This window comes from Esox lucius, chromosome 2 (assembly GCF_011004845.1).
Source record: "Esox lucius isolate fEsoLuc1 chromosome 2, fEsoLuc1.pri, whole genome shotgun sequence".
Taxonomy (NCBI): Eukaryota; Metazoa; Chordata; class Actinopteri; order Esociformes; family Esocidae; genus Esox; species Esox lucius.
The window spans coordinates 38,350,685-38,366,061 of NC_047570.1; the positions used below are offsets into that span (position 1 = coordinate 38,350,685).

Genomic DNA, 15,377 nt, shown 5'->3' on the forward strand with positions numbered 1-15,377 from the left:
ATAATTATCCAGCCTTAACGCCGGTGTAAATTTCAGAGATGTGATAATTATCCAGCCTTAACGCCGGTGTAAATTTCAGAGATGTGATAATTATCAAGCCTTATCGGCGGTGTAAATTTCAGAGTTGTGATAATTATCCAGCATTATCGCCTGTGTAAATTTCAGAGATGTGATAATTATCCAGCCTTTTCGCCGGTGTAAATTTGGTGAAAACATGGTGGTTTGGCAGAAATACTTCTGATCTACTGCCATTGATGGATACATCTTTCAGGATCAATGTCATTAACATACATTATTAACATAGCTATGCTGAGATGAACAAATTATAACTTATGATAGTTAATTACTACATTATCCCATACATGAATGGAAGGGTAGGAAAAGCTGTGAAATAGAATCAAAATACTTAGAGTGAAACAACAACCAATCAATAACTTATTTAGTGATACATAAACAACCACCATTTTAGTTTGGCGGCTCAGCACTACTGAATAGTAAGTCAGTAAGAAACGGTGGTGATAGTGTTTGCATCGTGTCTGATATGGAGAAAAGCAGACATTACATGAGATCTGGTTTCAACAGTCCTACCCCCAAACAAACACACACCCCTGCAACCCGTAAATACACTGCATAAACACCCCTCCTCCAAACCATGCACGCACGCAACAGCATGAACAAACAACAACCATCAGGTTCTCTACATATCCTGAAGTGGCCTCTGGCTCCTGGTTATCTAGAATGTACAGTAGATCAGCCAGAACCTACTGAAGCTGAAAACCTGACCTGAATATGATGCGGTCTTCTGTGTTGTGTTTACTAACTGGTCTGGGGGGCTGGACTAGTAGGCTGACCTTTAGACAGTTAAGAGGACAGCAGTGGAAGATCAATCTGTTAACAGGATCCCACCATCCCAGGTTCTAGTTCCAGAACACCTCCGCTAATATCCTTTGACAGAGAACAAGATCTAGAACCCACCACATTCCTAGAGAGGTAACGTCTCCAACCCAGTTGGGATCTTTTCATCTAACCAATTATTATAAACAGTGTTGTAACCTAGAGGACGGTAGCTGGCAGGCTCAATGTCTTCCAGCCCAGTAGGTGGCAGTATGTCCCCATAGAGGCCCCACACAATAGAAGGGACAGAATCTCAATTGCTACTTCTGCGCGTACCTTTGCGTGTGTTCTCCGTGACGTCGACCCCAAACTGGATGACATCACCAGAGAGGACCTCACAAGGGGGACTCTCCTCAGACCCTCGACTCAAACGCTGGCTGTTGATGAACGTCCCGTTGCTGCTCTTAGTGTCCTGGAGGTAGAACTGCAACAAGACAACAACACTAGAAGCTGTAGTGACAGGAGTTCATTGAACGCAGTAAGAACATGACAGAACACAACTGAACTCTACAACACCAAACCCCCCACTGCCCCCCCCCCCCCCCCCCCCCCCCCCACAGACCCGGAGCGACCTTTTGGAGAAGCATTATCCGCCTACAGTGACATTCCTCACTGCACTTATGTCATTCTAATGAAGCTTGGGTTTGTGTGGGGAGACTGACTGAACAAATGAATAATTTAAAGGCCCAGGACACAGGAGGAAGTTGGGCTTGGAAACAGGGCCTGCCTCCGATTGTCCCCACAGCCATTCCCTGTAAAGACACTCGGCAGGCCACCTCAGGCTAATAACAGAAAGCACCCGTCAGGCCTACTTGGGCTGAATCGTCTATTGCCGAGATCACACATCACTAATTAGTATAAATGAGTGTGCCGGTTTGCTTTGTAAAATGGCTTCTGGACTCCTGTTATATTTCTATATTATGTTTTGGAACTTTGCTTTGAATGAATAAAAACAATCTGACCCAAGCCTGTATGTATTGTGTAGTGAATGACAAGCCGTTCTCTTATAAAACGACATGCTCTCAGTAACCTGCGTAATGTTCCAAATTCAAATATTCCCTTGTATATAGTCTCCCCACCCCCCTCCCCCACCATACCAGCTGACACAGCCATTCAGGAATAAGAGGATGAGCGGTCATTCCTCCCTCATGTCTTCAGCCTATCTGAAACCAGAGGGAGACTCTGAAGGACCAACATAACTCATTTGATAAAACTGTAGTTGCCATCTTCACTCCTCCAGAAGGCCATGGGGTGTTTCTTTCAGGTCCTGGCTTCCAGGCTTGGGTCCTGTGACAAGTGTTTGTTTACACAATGAAATCCTGATGAGTTTCCAGAGAAAGAGGTACCACGGGCTGACTCAAACACACTGTTGCTGTCACAACCTACAGAAAGCAAACACCTAATTCGGGTCACCATGGTTACTCTACCTCCCCCCATGGGCAACAACTACTTGCCAGGGAACAAACAGTTAGACAATCGACCGGTCTGCGTTCCACCGAAAACAGGAGTTGCACGGGAGAGGATAACAGGCATCCCCTGTCAAGGCTGAGACAGCCCTTACTGCAGGGTCCCCTCGCTCTTAAAGCCAACCTTAACAGCCAGACACACCCACAGACCTACTAAACAAGGATAAGAAGGACTTATTAGTCATTTATACTAAGTTTCTATAAGCGTAACACCGCAAATTGGTCAATTCCAAATGGCACCCTATTTCCCAAGTAGCATCGCAGAAAGCAATTGGCTGGAATCGTATTGCTAGAACAGCATTGTCTGGAAAGTAGCGGCAAGCTCCAAAAATTCTAAATTGACATTGCACTGGCACTGAACTGTGTTGCTAAACAACTCTTAGAGGGCCTCATTAGCTTGAGATTTTTTTTACAGAAGAAATCCCACCCAGTACAGCTTCAACTGGAAAGTAATTTTACCAAACTGGTGACTTGAAGTAAGTGTGACGGTCCTCAAGCTCTGGCTTGTCGTTCGTGTCAGTCATATTTATTTATGGGGTTCCATTACATGTGCTAGGCTACTTCAGTTGCTATGTTACGGCTCCAAGAGCCATCTCTGGGGGGAAACTGAGTTTAGAATTTTTGTTTCGCAATCAAAAAGGTGTGGTTAGAACCAGAGTATATTCATTCCGAACCAAATATCCTGTACTGAATGGTATGGATACAGGCGCCGTTACATCCCCAGTATGCAGCTAGTTAACCAATTTAAAAAGACAGCTCAAAATCCCTATAGCAGGAGGCAGCAAACTATGTCTTTCATTTAAACCCTTGACACCCATTTGACTAGCAAGCTATTTATTGGTGAATTTTATTCATACTTAATAGACAGGATTTATATAATGTAAATTAGTCAATAATTAGAGGGTAGCCGACATTGCTTACTCTGGAATACCAGAAGAAATTCAGGTTCAGGTGATTGTTAATCAGAGGCGCCCAGCCGCTGCAAAATTATGATGCGCCACCTCAGAAATTCTGAATATTTTTATAAAATATGATTATGTTTTCAAGCTTTGCGCAATATAACATCATGCACAGTTCACCATCACACCATTATCAGAGCTGAGCGAACTTCGGGTGCATGATGTTGTTGGAGAATCAAACTAGCCAGTGACGTCAAAGAAACGTGACCAGCTGTGTCTGTGCATATGCAGGTGTGTTGAATTGTGAGCACGTCAATCAAATGTATTTATAAAGCCCTTTTTACATCAGCAGATGTCACAAAGTGCTTTTATAAAACACCCAGCCTGAAACCCCAAGGAGTGTTTAAAGTGTTGAAATTCAGTGGCTAGGACGAACTCCAATAGAAGGCCGAAATCTAAGAAAGAAACCTAGAGAGGAACCAGGCTCAGAGGCCAGTCCTCTTCTGGCTGTGCCGGGTGAACATTTTAAGAGTACAAGTTGTAATAATTAATGGCTGTCACAATGATATAAAGAAGGTAGCCAACATCTGAGCGACAACCAAAAGTAAGTAGTAAGACGGTCACAAATCGATAACGACAATAGATAAGTGTCATGCAGGGAACATTAGAGATTCGGCTGCAACAATAAGACATTCGGTTTTCGTATTTTGCCTTCAAAATAGAAGTCTGCGGTGTGAATACACTCACCTAAAGGATTATTAGGAACACCATACTAATACTGTGTTTGACCCCTTTTCGCCTTCAGAACTGCCTTAATTCTACGTGGCATTGATTCAACAAGGTGCTGAAAGCATTCTTTAGAAATGTTGGCCCATATTGATAGGATAGCATCTTGCAGTTGATGGAGATTTGTGGGATGCACATCCAGGGCTCGAATCTCCCGTTCCACCACATCCCAAAGATGCTCTATTGGGTTGAGATCTGGTGACTGTGGGGGCCATTTCAGTACAGTGAACTCATTCTCATGTTCAAGAAACCAATTTGAAATGATTCGAGCTTTGTGACATGGTGCATTATCCTGCTGAAGGTAGCCATCAGAGGATGGGTACATGGTGGTCATAAAGGGATGGACATGGTCAGAAACAATGCTCAGGTAGGCCGTGGCATTTAAACGATGCCCAATTGGCACTAAGGGGCCTAAAGTGTGCCAAGAAAACATCCCCCACACCATTACACCACCACAACCAGCCTGCACAGTAGGACTGCCGCATACTGGATGATTTTCCCTTTTCACACCATTCTTTTTAAACCATAGAAATGGTTGTGCGTGGAAATCCAAGTAACTGAGCAGATTGTGAAATACTCAGACCGGCCGGTCTGGCACCAACAACCATGCCACGCTCAAAATTGCTTAAATCACCTTTCTTTCCCATTCTGACATTCAGTTTGGAGTTCAGGAGATTGTCTTGACCAGGACCACACCCCTAAATGCATTGAAGCAACTGCCATGTGATTGGTTGATTAGATAATTGCATTAATGAGAAATTGAACAGGTGTTCCTAATAATTCTTTAGGTGAGTGTATATAGTGTGTATTGTGTACATTTTCAAAAGAAAGAATGAGGGGAGAAATATAAACTAGACAAAATTTGTATTGAAATAACATTTTTTATAATAAAGAATATTATAAGCTGGTGCATCCTGAGAAATGCATAGAACTTAATTTAAAATATCTAATAAAAAAAGCCTTTTTAACCCCCAATGCAACACAGTAATATACACCGTACATGGAATTCATATTGTCTCATTAGTTAGTAGATAGAGGCTTCTAATAGGAGTCTAGGAGGGGATTCATGAACAGCTTCATGTTGGGATCAATTCTTTCATTACTTCCATTGCCTCCCAACAGTTAAACTAATTAAATGTACTCTTCAATATATCATTTACTAGGCTATATTATTTTTAAACACCTCACATCTATTTCTAGCACAGTTAATCATTTATCCATTTGCCCCCATTCAAAGCTTGCCATTTCTCCCATGCAACCTTTCGTCATCACATAAATGATCCCAAGAAGGACGTGCAGCTACATCTGAGCAGTAATTGTGAGTCAACTTCAGGAGTCTGTCAGAAGAATCTGTGCAGGTCAGGTCTCATCTTGATCTCTATTTCCTATAATTTCCTTCATAATCATCATCATCATCATCTGGTGTTGAGTCATTTGCCAGATAATTGCCAAATAAGTTTTGGGTTGGTGGTAGCCCTATTCAGAGACAGCCGTTTTGAGCATAAAGTGACTAAGCTAACCAAAGAAGAAAACATCTGTGTGATACTACATGTTGTGACATGTTCGACCCCACTGTTGGGTGGACGATTGGGCAGAACATGCCAAAAACTGAAATATCCAATTAATCTATAACTTTCTGATCCATACTTCCTGCATTTTCGAAGACATTCCAGTACGCAGGACTAAATAAACCCAAAAAACAAAAATGAACTAGGATAGCCTAGTTCAGACAGCCCACGATTACAAGTGAGGAATGATGTTGCCCTCACTGGATTCGAACCTGGATATTCCACGTGAGATTAAAGGAGTTAAACATGTCAACTGTCGGTATAGCCTTTCAGCGTTAGATCATTTCGTCACGCCTTAACATCACGCCAAGTTAGAATATCTCGCTGGACACCATTAAGCATTGTGTTGAACTGACTAATATTTCTTAAGCTTACTTCCACCACAAATAGCACCTATGAACTGTATGGCTTTTTGTACTCGTTTTAATAGGTTATTAACCAGTAATAGGTTTGCTAGTATCTACTAAATTATTAATTGGAATAGTCATAAGAATTCAGCAATCGCCAGCAAGACTCAAGATGATCGTTACACTGCCAAAGCCATTTTATTTCATGGCACAACAACGTTAGTTTTTCTTTCTTCATGAATGTCATTGATACAATAACTTTCAATATAGGTGACGATAACTGACCATTTCATCAAGTGAAAGGACAAGTAGCCAGATACGTTTTTGTCTATCCTGGTAAAAAATCCTAATGCATAATTCCAAAATCCACTAGAAATAGTCACAATATAATAGTAAACAGTTTCATTTTAGGCTTACTATAAAAGTAGCTACCGAAGGATGTACACAGCGAAGTTTCGGTCTATCCTGAACAAATCCTAATGCATAATTTGCTTTGACTCTAGAGACTCGAACGTGGGACCTCTTGTTTGTTAGTCTGCGCTTCTAACCACTATGCTATTTAAAAGGGGATAGTCAGTCAGTCACACAGTAAAAGATATTTGCTGTTCTAGGCTTGCTCCACTTAAGGGACTGGAAAAAAAACTAATTTGTGTTGCATTGCGTATGCGCATTGTTGTGTAAATGCAATTTGGGGGGGAGGATTTGTTAGGTTGAGATGTTTTGATTTTACTGGAGGGCTATACCGTGAGAAAAATTGTGACTGTACAAGTGTCACCTGTAGTGTAATATATTTTTCAAAAAATAGCTTTGTCGCCAGTATCAAAAGAAAATTCTGCAAAATTTTATCCAAATTAAAATACTTTTTTTAATGGCTGGCATATCCTTAATGTGAAGGAAAATACCTAAACAAGAAACGATACATTTTTATTTTTCTTCACACCATTTTGTATAGCAATCACCACCTATCATATTCCAATGATCATAAATAAAAACTCCTTAAGGCAATAATGCAGTAATGTCAGGAGACAAAACAGCCTCACAGTAACTACAGAACAACAGCTGCTGAATTAGCTGGAGTTCAATGCAGATGAATATAGACTGAAGCTGGCAACTGCGTTGAGGGGAGCAGGACTGAGCACACCTCTTATGAACTGATTGCTTGTTATTTATAGTCTATTCTGATTACATAGTAGAGGTTACTACTTCAACCCGAGAGAAGCTGTGTGCTAGCTAGCACTGGCAAACTCAGAAAAGAAACAACATTAAGCCAACAGTGCCTTTTCTACCTTTCTGACACATTATTGCTGAAATTACAGGTCTACCTGTACAGTGCTTTAGCTTGTCCTTCTCAATTTAACATTTATTCCATTTTTTATTCCATCTTCGGTTGATTAGCCAGAAAGTCCTCCACAACTTGCCACATGGAGACTATCGCATGAATCTGTCGGTTTGATGACCCTGTCACAATACCAACAGACACTTGCTAAATCTTGTGACGTTTCACGATCCTGCCCACTCAGTGTTTCAGCGGGAAAAACGATAAAGATAAAGTAACGCCTGTTAAAACGTTAAGCCAATTTCCCATTTGACACATCTCTCATTGAAAATAACCTAAACAAAAGTCAATGTGTTTAGGGAACAGTGAGTCAATGAGGTGAAGAGAGATGAAGGCGCGGCGTATTAGTCTGGTCGTGTCGAAGAAGGCTTGGCTGGATCACTGTGGTTCTGCAAGCTATGAAGAGGGACGGACATTTCGTAATCAGGGTAAGACCAACAGGAAATACACAGCAACATCAAGAGTGACAAGACAGTTCGGAATCACAGGAAATACACAGAGCTGAAGACTCACTACAGATTAGTCCCTGTAAAATACACTGTGCTGAAGACACAGGCAGACTACAGATTAATCCCTGTAAAATACACTGTGCTGAAGACACAGGCAGACTACAGATTAGTCCCTGTAAAATACACTGTGCTGAAGACTCAGCCACACTACAGATTAGTCCCTGTAAAATACACTGTGCTGAAGACTCAGCCACACTACAGATTAGTCCCTGTAAAATAAGCCATGCACAAGACACAGGCAGACTACAGATTAGTCCCTGTAAAATAAGCCATGCACAAGACACAGGCAGACTACAGATTAGTCCCTGTAAAATAAGCCATGCACAAGATACAGGCAGACTACAGATTAGTCCCTGTAAAATACACTGTGCACAAGACACAGGCAGACTACAGTCAGAGAATACACCTGCTGGAATGGCTTCAGAGGACTGGACGTGTGTGTCTTTACACTACACACTGCTGACCTGTACAGACAGGCTGGCTAAAAGTCTATGGACTTTGTGCTCTGGGCTGCTGCAGCTATAAACACACACTGTCACATCACTGACTACAACTCTACACCAAAGAGAGCAGGCGAGCGAGAGAGCGCTACTGGAGGGGAGAGTTGTCCAACTCCATTAACCCACAACACAAAGACAGACACCGACAAAGCCACTACTAGGTCGCCTCATGAATATGGTAATCCCTCAGTGGTCAAATGTGAATACAATGAAGAGCAGACATGTTGGGTCGTCGGGTGCGAGCAAAGGGGGGGGGGGGGGGGGGCAGCAGATCAAGGCCCTACGGCTGACATGGACAGAGGCTGGAGGGGGTTCTGAGGTACAGAGGACCAACCGGATGCATATTCAACTGGACAACATTCAGGTAAGCCTGTTTCGTCCATTTTGCTTCAGTTAGAGAGACGTTTTCAAAAGCCCTGGATAGTGGGAGACTAAGCACAGACATTCAGAAGAGGCAAGTGTGTTGAGGGAAGCCCATCCACATTCCTGGGGCCTATTCCTGGCCCTCACAGCACCAGTTGGGAACTGCTGAGTCTCTGTTCTGCGTCCGCTAGGAGTCAGACCTACAGATCCCTCTCAAAGGATTAGCAGTCTGTCCCCCCCCCGCACAAAAGGACTGCGAGGTGGGAGGGGTTTACCAAAAGATGCACCAAAGGGAAACCAGCAGATCTGGCAGACTGATGTCCAACATTACCAGTCACCTAAAGTGCCTGGAGCAGCTGGGTGAGGACATGCAGCACCGGTTTCAGTAACACTGGGATCAAGACGGCAACCAGTGGAAGCGAAATCAAGACTTGTGGCTTCAAGTTGTCAGGTTCCAGTCTACCTGTTGCTTCACCAAAACACGGAGTAGGATTTTTTTCACTAAGGGTGTGCCGAGACCTCCGGGCCAAGATCAACAGGACCGGCTGACAACTCTGCATTGGATAACAAGAGTTGTCAAGACGACAGCAAAAGACATGAGAACAGCGCAGGGTCTGCTAAAGCTGTGGGTACTTCCGACAGAAACCCCCCCCAGGCGGACCAGCACCACCTAACCCCGGACAGAATTGCAATGTGAGGGCTGAGTCCCAAACTGCACCCCATTCTGCCTAGTGCACGACATGCACAGGGCAGCAGCGCCTGGGTTCATCTCCTCACTAGTGATGGAGACCAGGTTAGGCAGTGCTTTGGATGTGTTTGGAGCCGACAACATGGGGGCTGTTTTCTGTTTGTCAAATAAAATAATGTTACTACAGAAGCTAGCTGGTGTAACAGAGGTAAGAACGCAGCGTGAGCTCACTTCCCAGTTAACTCACAATGCCGCCAATGGGGCCAACCAGGTGTTACTGCTCACGTAGCCCATACCGCCAATGAGTAGCCCAGGTGTTACTGCTCACGTAGCCCATACCGCCAATGAGTAGCCCAGGTGTTACTGCTCACGTAGCCCATACCGCCAATGAGTAGCCCAGGTGTTACTGCTCACGTAGCCCATACCGCCAATGAGTAGCCCAGGTGTTACTGCTCACGTAGCCCATACCGCCAATGAGTAGCCCAGGTGTTACTGCTCACGTAGCCCATACCGCCAATGAGTAGCCCAGGTGTTACTGCTCACGTAGCCCATACCGCCAATGAGTAGCCCAGGTGTTACTGCTCACGTAGCCCATACCGCCAATGAGTAGCCCAGGTGTTACTGCTCACGTAGCCCATACCGCCAATGAGTAGCCCAGGTGTTACTGCTCACGTAGCCCATACCGCCAATGAGTAGCCCAGGTGTTACTGCTCACGTAGCCCATACCGCCAATGAGTAGCCCAGGTGTTACTGCTCACGTAGCCCATACCGCCAATGAGTAGCCCAGGTGTTACTGCTCACGTAGCCCATACCGCAAATGAGTAGCCCAGGTGTTACTGCTCACGTAGCCCATACCGCCAATGAGTAGCCCAGGTGTTACTGCTCACGTAGCCCATACCGCCAATGAGTAGCCCAGGTGTTACTGCTCACGTAGCCCATACCGCCAATGAGTAGCCCAGGTGTTACTGCTCACGTAGCCCATACGGTTGCAATGTTGTCGGGGAGGGTGGTCACGTCGCCAAGCAGGTGATCGCGGGTTCACACGCCGGGACAGCAGACCAACTGTCAGCCGGAAAGCTGTGCTGCTGGCAGCAACAGCACGCTGAAGTCTATTCACTGGAGGGCCTTTGGATTTAGCGCTGTGGGCTATGAGCTGGTCAGCTTATGTTTAGTAATATGAAGTGAGTAGATGTAATGGAAAGGTTCTGGCGTTATTACTTCTGAAACACTACTATTATCGGAGCCACGCCTAGCAGAAATTTGATTTGATAAAACAGCCAAATTAGCATAGTCACTCCTATATAATGACATGATCACACCCACTAAGACTTTGAACGTTGTGTGCCCTTATATACACAGAGCAGCAGCCCAGTGGATAGGAATGCCCCCGGCTAACATAACGGGTAAACATTGCATAGATATCATCTGGTGATGACGAGGTCCAAGGAACCTTTATAGCAGACAGCTTTGTTTTTTAATATGCACATATAGAAGCATTAGCTTAACAGGACTGTTGACCCCAGTTTTTCAGAGGCAACACAGACCTAGGCCTGTGCATTAGGAAGTTACATTCACTAGTTGGAAACCAGTACTAAGCAAGAGTCATGACGCAATAAAGCCAGTTATCACAACAGTATGAGAAAGGTTACTGCAGACCAGCAGCGAGTGGTCAACAGGTAGGACCGTCGGACAGAGTAGAATGAGGGACCATTCTCTGTGACCACACGCGACGGGGCCTCTCTGTGACCACACGCGACGGGGCCTCTCTGTGACCACACGCGACGGGGCCTCTCTGTGACCACACGCGACGGGGCCTCTCTGTGACCACACGCGACGGGGCCTCTCTGTGACCACACGCGACGGGGCCTCTCTGTGACCACACGCGACGGGGCCTCTCTGCACTGCTTTTATCCATCTGCTTGAGTGAGGGCTGCAGCACTTATAAAGCACTAGGAGTAGTAGTGGCAGTTTGGCAGTGCAGGACTGCATTCCAAGCTTGGGGTGTGTAATCTCTTTGTCTATATTAAACCCTCGTCGCTGCCAGCTGCACCTAGAAGGCTGTTTAGATGGAGACACAGGTTGCATGGTAGCTTTCAGAAATCAGCGTTTTCAAAAAAAAATAAAAAAATAAAAAAACAGACAAACAAATCTGTGTTTTAAGTAAACACGCCTGCATTTCGTTTTGAAAGGCAACCAGTTTTTTTTGCATCCAAAGTGATATGGTGAGAAACTAGTTGTGATAAAACCTGAATGCAAAACATTCTGTAGGATGCAGTTAATTACATTTTCACCAGGATGACAACCAAAATGCAACTATTCGGAAAGCAGCGTATCATAAGGAAATGCAAAACAACAACCCAAAGAAAATCTATTCTAGCGCAGACAATGCATAGCCATATATTCTCACATTTCCCATTGAAATTGCCATTTCATTTTTATTTGCTACCAGAACAACAGGAGAAAGACAACCAGATACAAGTACATAGAGTGGTCTACATGAATTAAGAATTAAGAATTGTGAAATTGTTCTAAAGACGATAAAAAAAAGTTTGTCCTCGGACAAGCAGAAACGCAAGCGAAGAACATAATTAGTATAAATGCGAATAGAAGTTAGAAGAGATATCTACTGCGGTTTCTGCATTCAAAAACGAATTGTGTAGCATGTAAGGGTGTAACGGTACACAGAAGTCACGGTCCGGTCAGTAAAAATAAAAATTACAGCATTTTGCAATTACCAGTCCGAAAGCGGTTCTGCACCAATGCCTGATAGAGAATTACATTCAGAATAATAATATGAAGAATAGAATTGCCTGTTCCAAAAAGCGCTAACTCATTATTTTTAGTCTTCCTAACGTTAACTATGGGTTCCTGGTTGCTAGCTAATAGTGTTGCATGTTTTCCCTTTTTATTTTCACTTAAATGTTTCAGTATTTAACCAACTGTACCATTACAACCCTAGTAGCAAGGAAAAAAGCACAACACAACCACCTAGATTATAAAATCACCATTTTAGATGACAGTTTGAAACAGGCAGTGGGGCTGATTACCTCCCTGGACAACTATGGATGGTATGAGGTTTTCCCAGAGGGAAAGGCCAGCAACCACCATAATCACTTCAGCAGAGAAGCTAGTGGCTCGGTGTTCATGAGAAGGGGTTTGGGGACTTCCGTTAATGATGAACTTCTTGGTATAGCACAGCATCTCAGAGGGCACAGACCAGTCAAAGAACGAGACCTGTCTCCTTCAAGCGGTTTCCTGCTTTTATTGCTCAATCAGGACGCAATCCTCCTTTTAAAAAGTCTCCAGGCCCAGAAATCATTAGAGCAAGTCTAGACAAGCAACCCGGTCCGACATCTGCCACTCCAACGACCCCGATAAAACCTTAATTGAGACAGGATTCTGCAAGGTAATAGCCAATCCTGTCTTACGATGAATGCAAGAACTATTATGCTCTGGATATTAGCAGAGGTTAAATATCTTCTGGCCTGGCTGATCACACTGACACACATCCCCAGGTCACCACCATACTTCCCGTTTAGCCAACTGTGCTGTATGCAACACCGACAGGTGAGTCAAGCCCCGGGAAGGCGTGACCATTAACATACTGATAATTCACAGTCTGGGAGAAGAAAATACAATTTTGGATTGGGTTCTGGTAAACTTTCTCATCTCCTCAGGTGAGATAAATCAATACCTGTGACTTTTCCACACAACTGAACACCGGGAATACGGGGGCACCACACCGGGAATACGGGGGCACCACACCGGGAATACGGGGGCAAAACACCGGGAATACGGGGGCACCACACCGGGAATACGGGGGCACCACACCGGGAATACGGGGGCACCACACCGGGAATACGGGGGCACCACACCGGGAATACGGCACCATTTGGGACAAACCCTTTGCAACAGTCTCATGAATCTCTGCGGGATGCCCTAAAGACCAAGACTTACATCCCACATCAACACGCATTTAGGCAGGGGATATGTGGGCACAACACACCATTGGTCAAAGCCACTACAAAAAGAAATTCAACCAATGGTTTCATCTCTGCATAGTTTCCAAAGCTGCCTGTCATGTCCAGGACAAAACAGGTACCGGGCAGCCATGGTCCTTTACTTCCCCGTAGGAGGTGGACAACCTATTCACCATGTCAGACTCATCTGATTTTCACCTTATGCCTCCCCGCATATAGTAAGAGACAGTGAGTACTATCCAATGGAAACTTTAATACCAAGCTGAGAGACAGAGAGAAAATGCAGGTAAAGAACCATTAGACAGACACTTGACAGTAAGACTCACCTTGCCAGTCTTGTGATCGAACCAGACGAGAGCATGGTTCCGTGACAGAACCTTGCAGTCGAACGTCGCGTTGTTCTGAGCTGGCCTGCATCGCGCCACAGAGCGCCCGATCTTGACTGGCTCGTCCAAGTAGACATGACGTTCCTGAAAAGGGTGTGAATTCGGACGGCAGGAGAAGACGGCCAGCGCTGAAGGCATTGATGATGGCTTGGGAGTGTTACTCCAACCAGAGACGAGAGACAAGGTTTCTTGATCCAGAATGACAAACTTGCCGTCTACAGCCCCCGGCTTCTAAATCATATAGCCTGGCTATTCTATTTTGAGTTAGGCACTACTATTAACGTTTGATAGCAATCAAACATTACGCTTCATTTCGACGTTTCTCTTTTGAAACAGCTTCTGCATGAATCTAACAAGTAAAAAATAAACATTTCTGAGACATTACGTCCAGTTACCTAACACTATGTACAGGCCAGAATATCTTCTAGCCATAAGCACATGACGAAAGCAACAGGAGCAGTTATGAAAAGGACTAACCACGTCCATCAAAATGTTTAGGGAGATAAGCTATATTGAACAGGTTTAATACTGACAGCTAATCTTTAGCCCATCGGATAAATCCAGATAGCTAGTTTGCACAAACTCTGACCATTGCGCCGTTTTCAATCCCAGCTTGTGATACCGCTAGTATGTCTCAACTGTTATCGTAAAAATGTTGTTTTTCCATAGATAGAACGTTATTGAGTAGCTTATAATAACTATGGACAGGTTCGAAACATGAGTATCTGACCTTGTTTGCTACCGTTAGCTAACTGGCTAACTAGCTATGGCAAACCCATTTAGCCACTCCCAACTGTCTCTTACAGTCTAATATTGAGTTTCACGGCCCTCGACAGTAACAAATCCTTCCAATCCGGGCAAAATGTATCAAGCTGCTTATAAAACAACGCTTAAAACAAAATGGGTATTGCTGCAGACTACTGTAGAGACTGATAGCCAAACTATAGGGTTATTAAACAACGCCTATGTTGGCAGATAGCTTGCTGTAAAAAAAAAGTAGCTAGCTAAGCTAACATGCTAAGAACTTGTCATTTAGCCGGAGCGGTAGACGGGCCTCTTCGCCTAAATAGTTGTGCTCAATCAGCTAAGGAACAGTGGTGTAGTGCTGCTTCAGGTAAAGCCTAGTCCGTATGACAGTCAACGCCAAACACTCTACTGATGACGCGGGCCCTCTTTAAAAGCTAATGTAAGCCGAGTCGGAAAGAGTTAGCGAGGGTAGCTATATTGCTAACTGACAGAGCAGACACGGAAAACAGACGACTTCGGCTGCACCTCCTTTCTCACGCATCACCCGTCCAGTAATCTTCTGAAGGTTCCAAATAAAGCCATGTGTTGCGTCGATGTTATGTCAATCGAAACACTATCGATGGTGCAATGTGTGATTTAGAGCATTCTTCCGTTGAACTAGGTACAATTTGGAACAACTTGTTCTCCTCCGCAAGTATCTGCCGCCATACTGAAATGAAATAACACACACACAAACCGACCCGGCAGCGCCACTGCGTTGCTGTTTAGCGCACGCCACTTGCCCATAACGTAATTGGAGGCGGGACTAACGTTCAAATTGACATACTGGAGTCCAATCAGAAAATATATTCATTGCACGCTGCAGTGTTTCATGTACATGGAGATATTGTTTATAGAGAGACAATGTA

The 15,377-nt window shown here is 44.3% G+C and overlaps 1 protein-coding gene across 5 annotated transcripts in view; it reads right to left on the reverse strand.

Moving 5' to 3' along the window:
- The window catches only part of slmapa (sarcolemma associated protein a), a 56,242-nt gene extending 41,017 nt beyond the window's left edge, over positions 1-15,225 (reverse strand). For 3 of the 5 annotated variants that reach the window (XM_010874708.5, XM_010874690.5, XM_034287652.1), the window contains exons 1-2: positions 13,663-15,224; positions 1,171-1,318 (exon numbers count right to left, since the gene is read on the reverse strand). In XM_010874708.5, coding sequence (XP_010873010.1) covers positions 1,171-1,318; positions 13,663-13,860 — 346 coding nt within the window. In that variant the 5' untranslated portion in view covers positions 13,861-15,224. Of the gene's footprint in view, positions 1-1,170; positions 1,319-13,662 lie in introns of all 5 variants that reach the window. The other 2 variants (XM_010874672.5, XM_034287646.1) reach the window with 1 other exon arrangement.
- Positions 15,226-15,377: the final 152 nt, after the last annotated feature.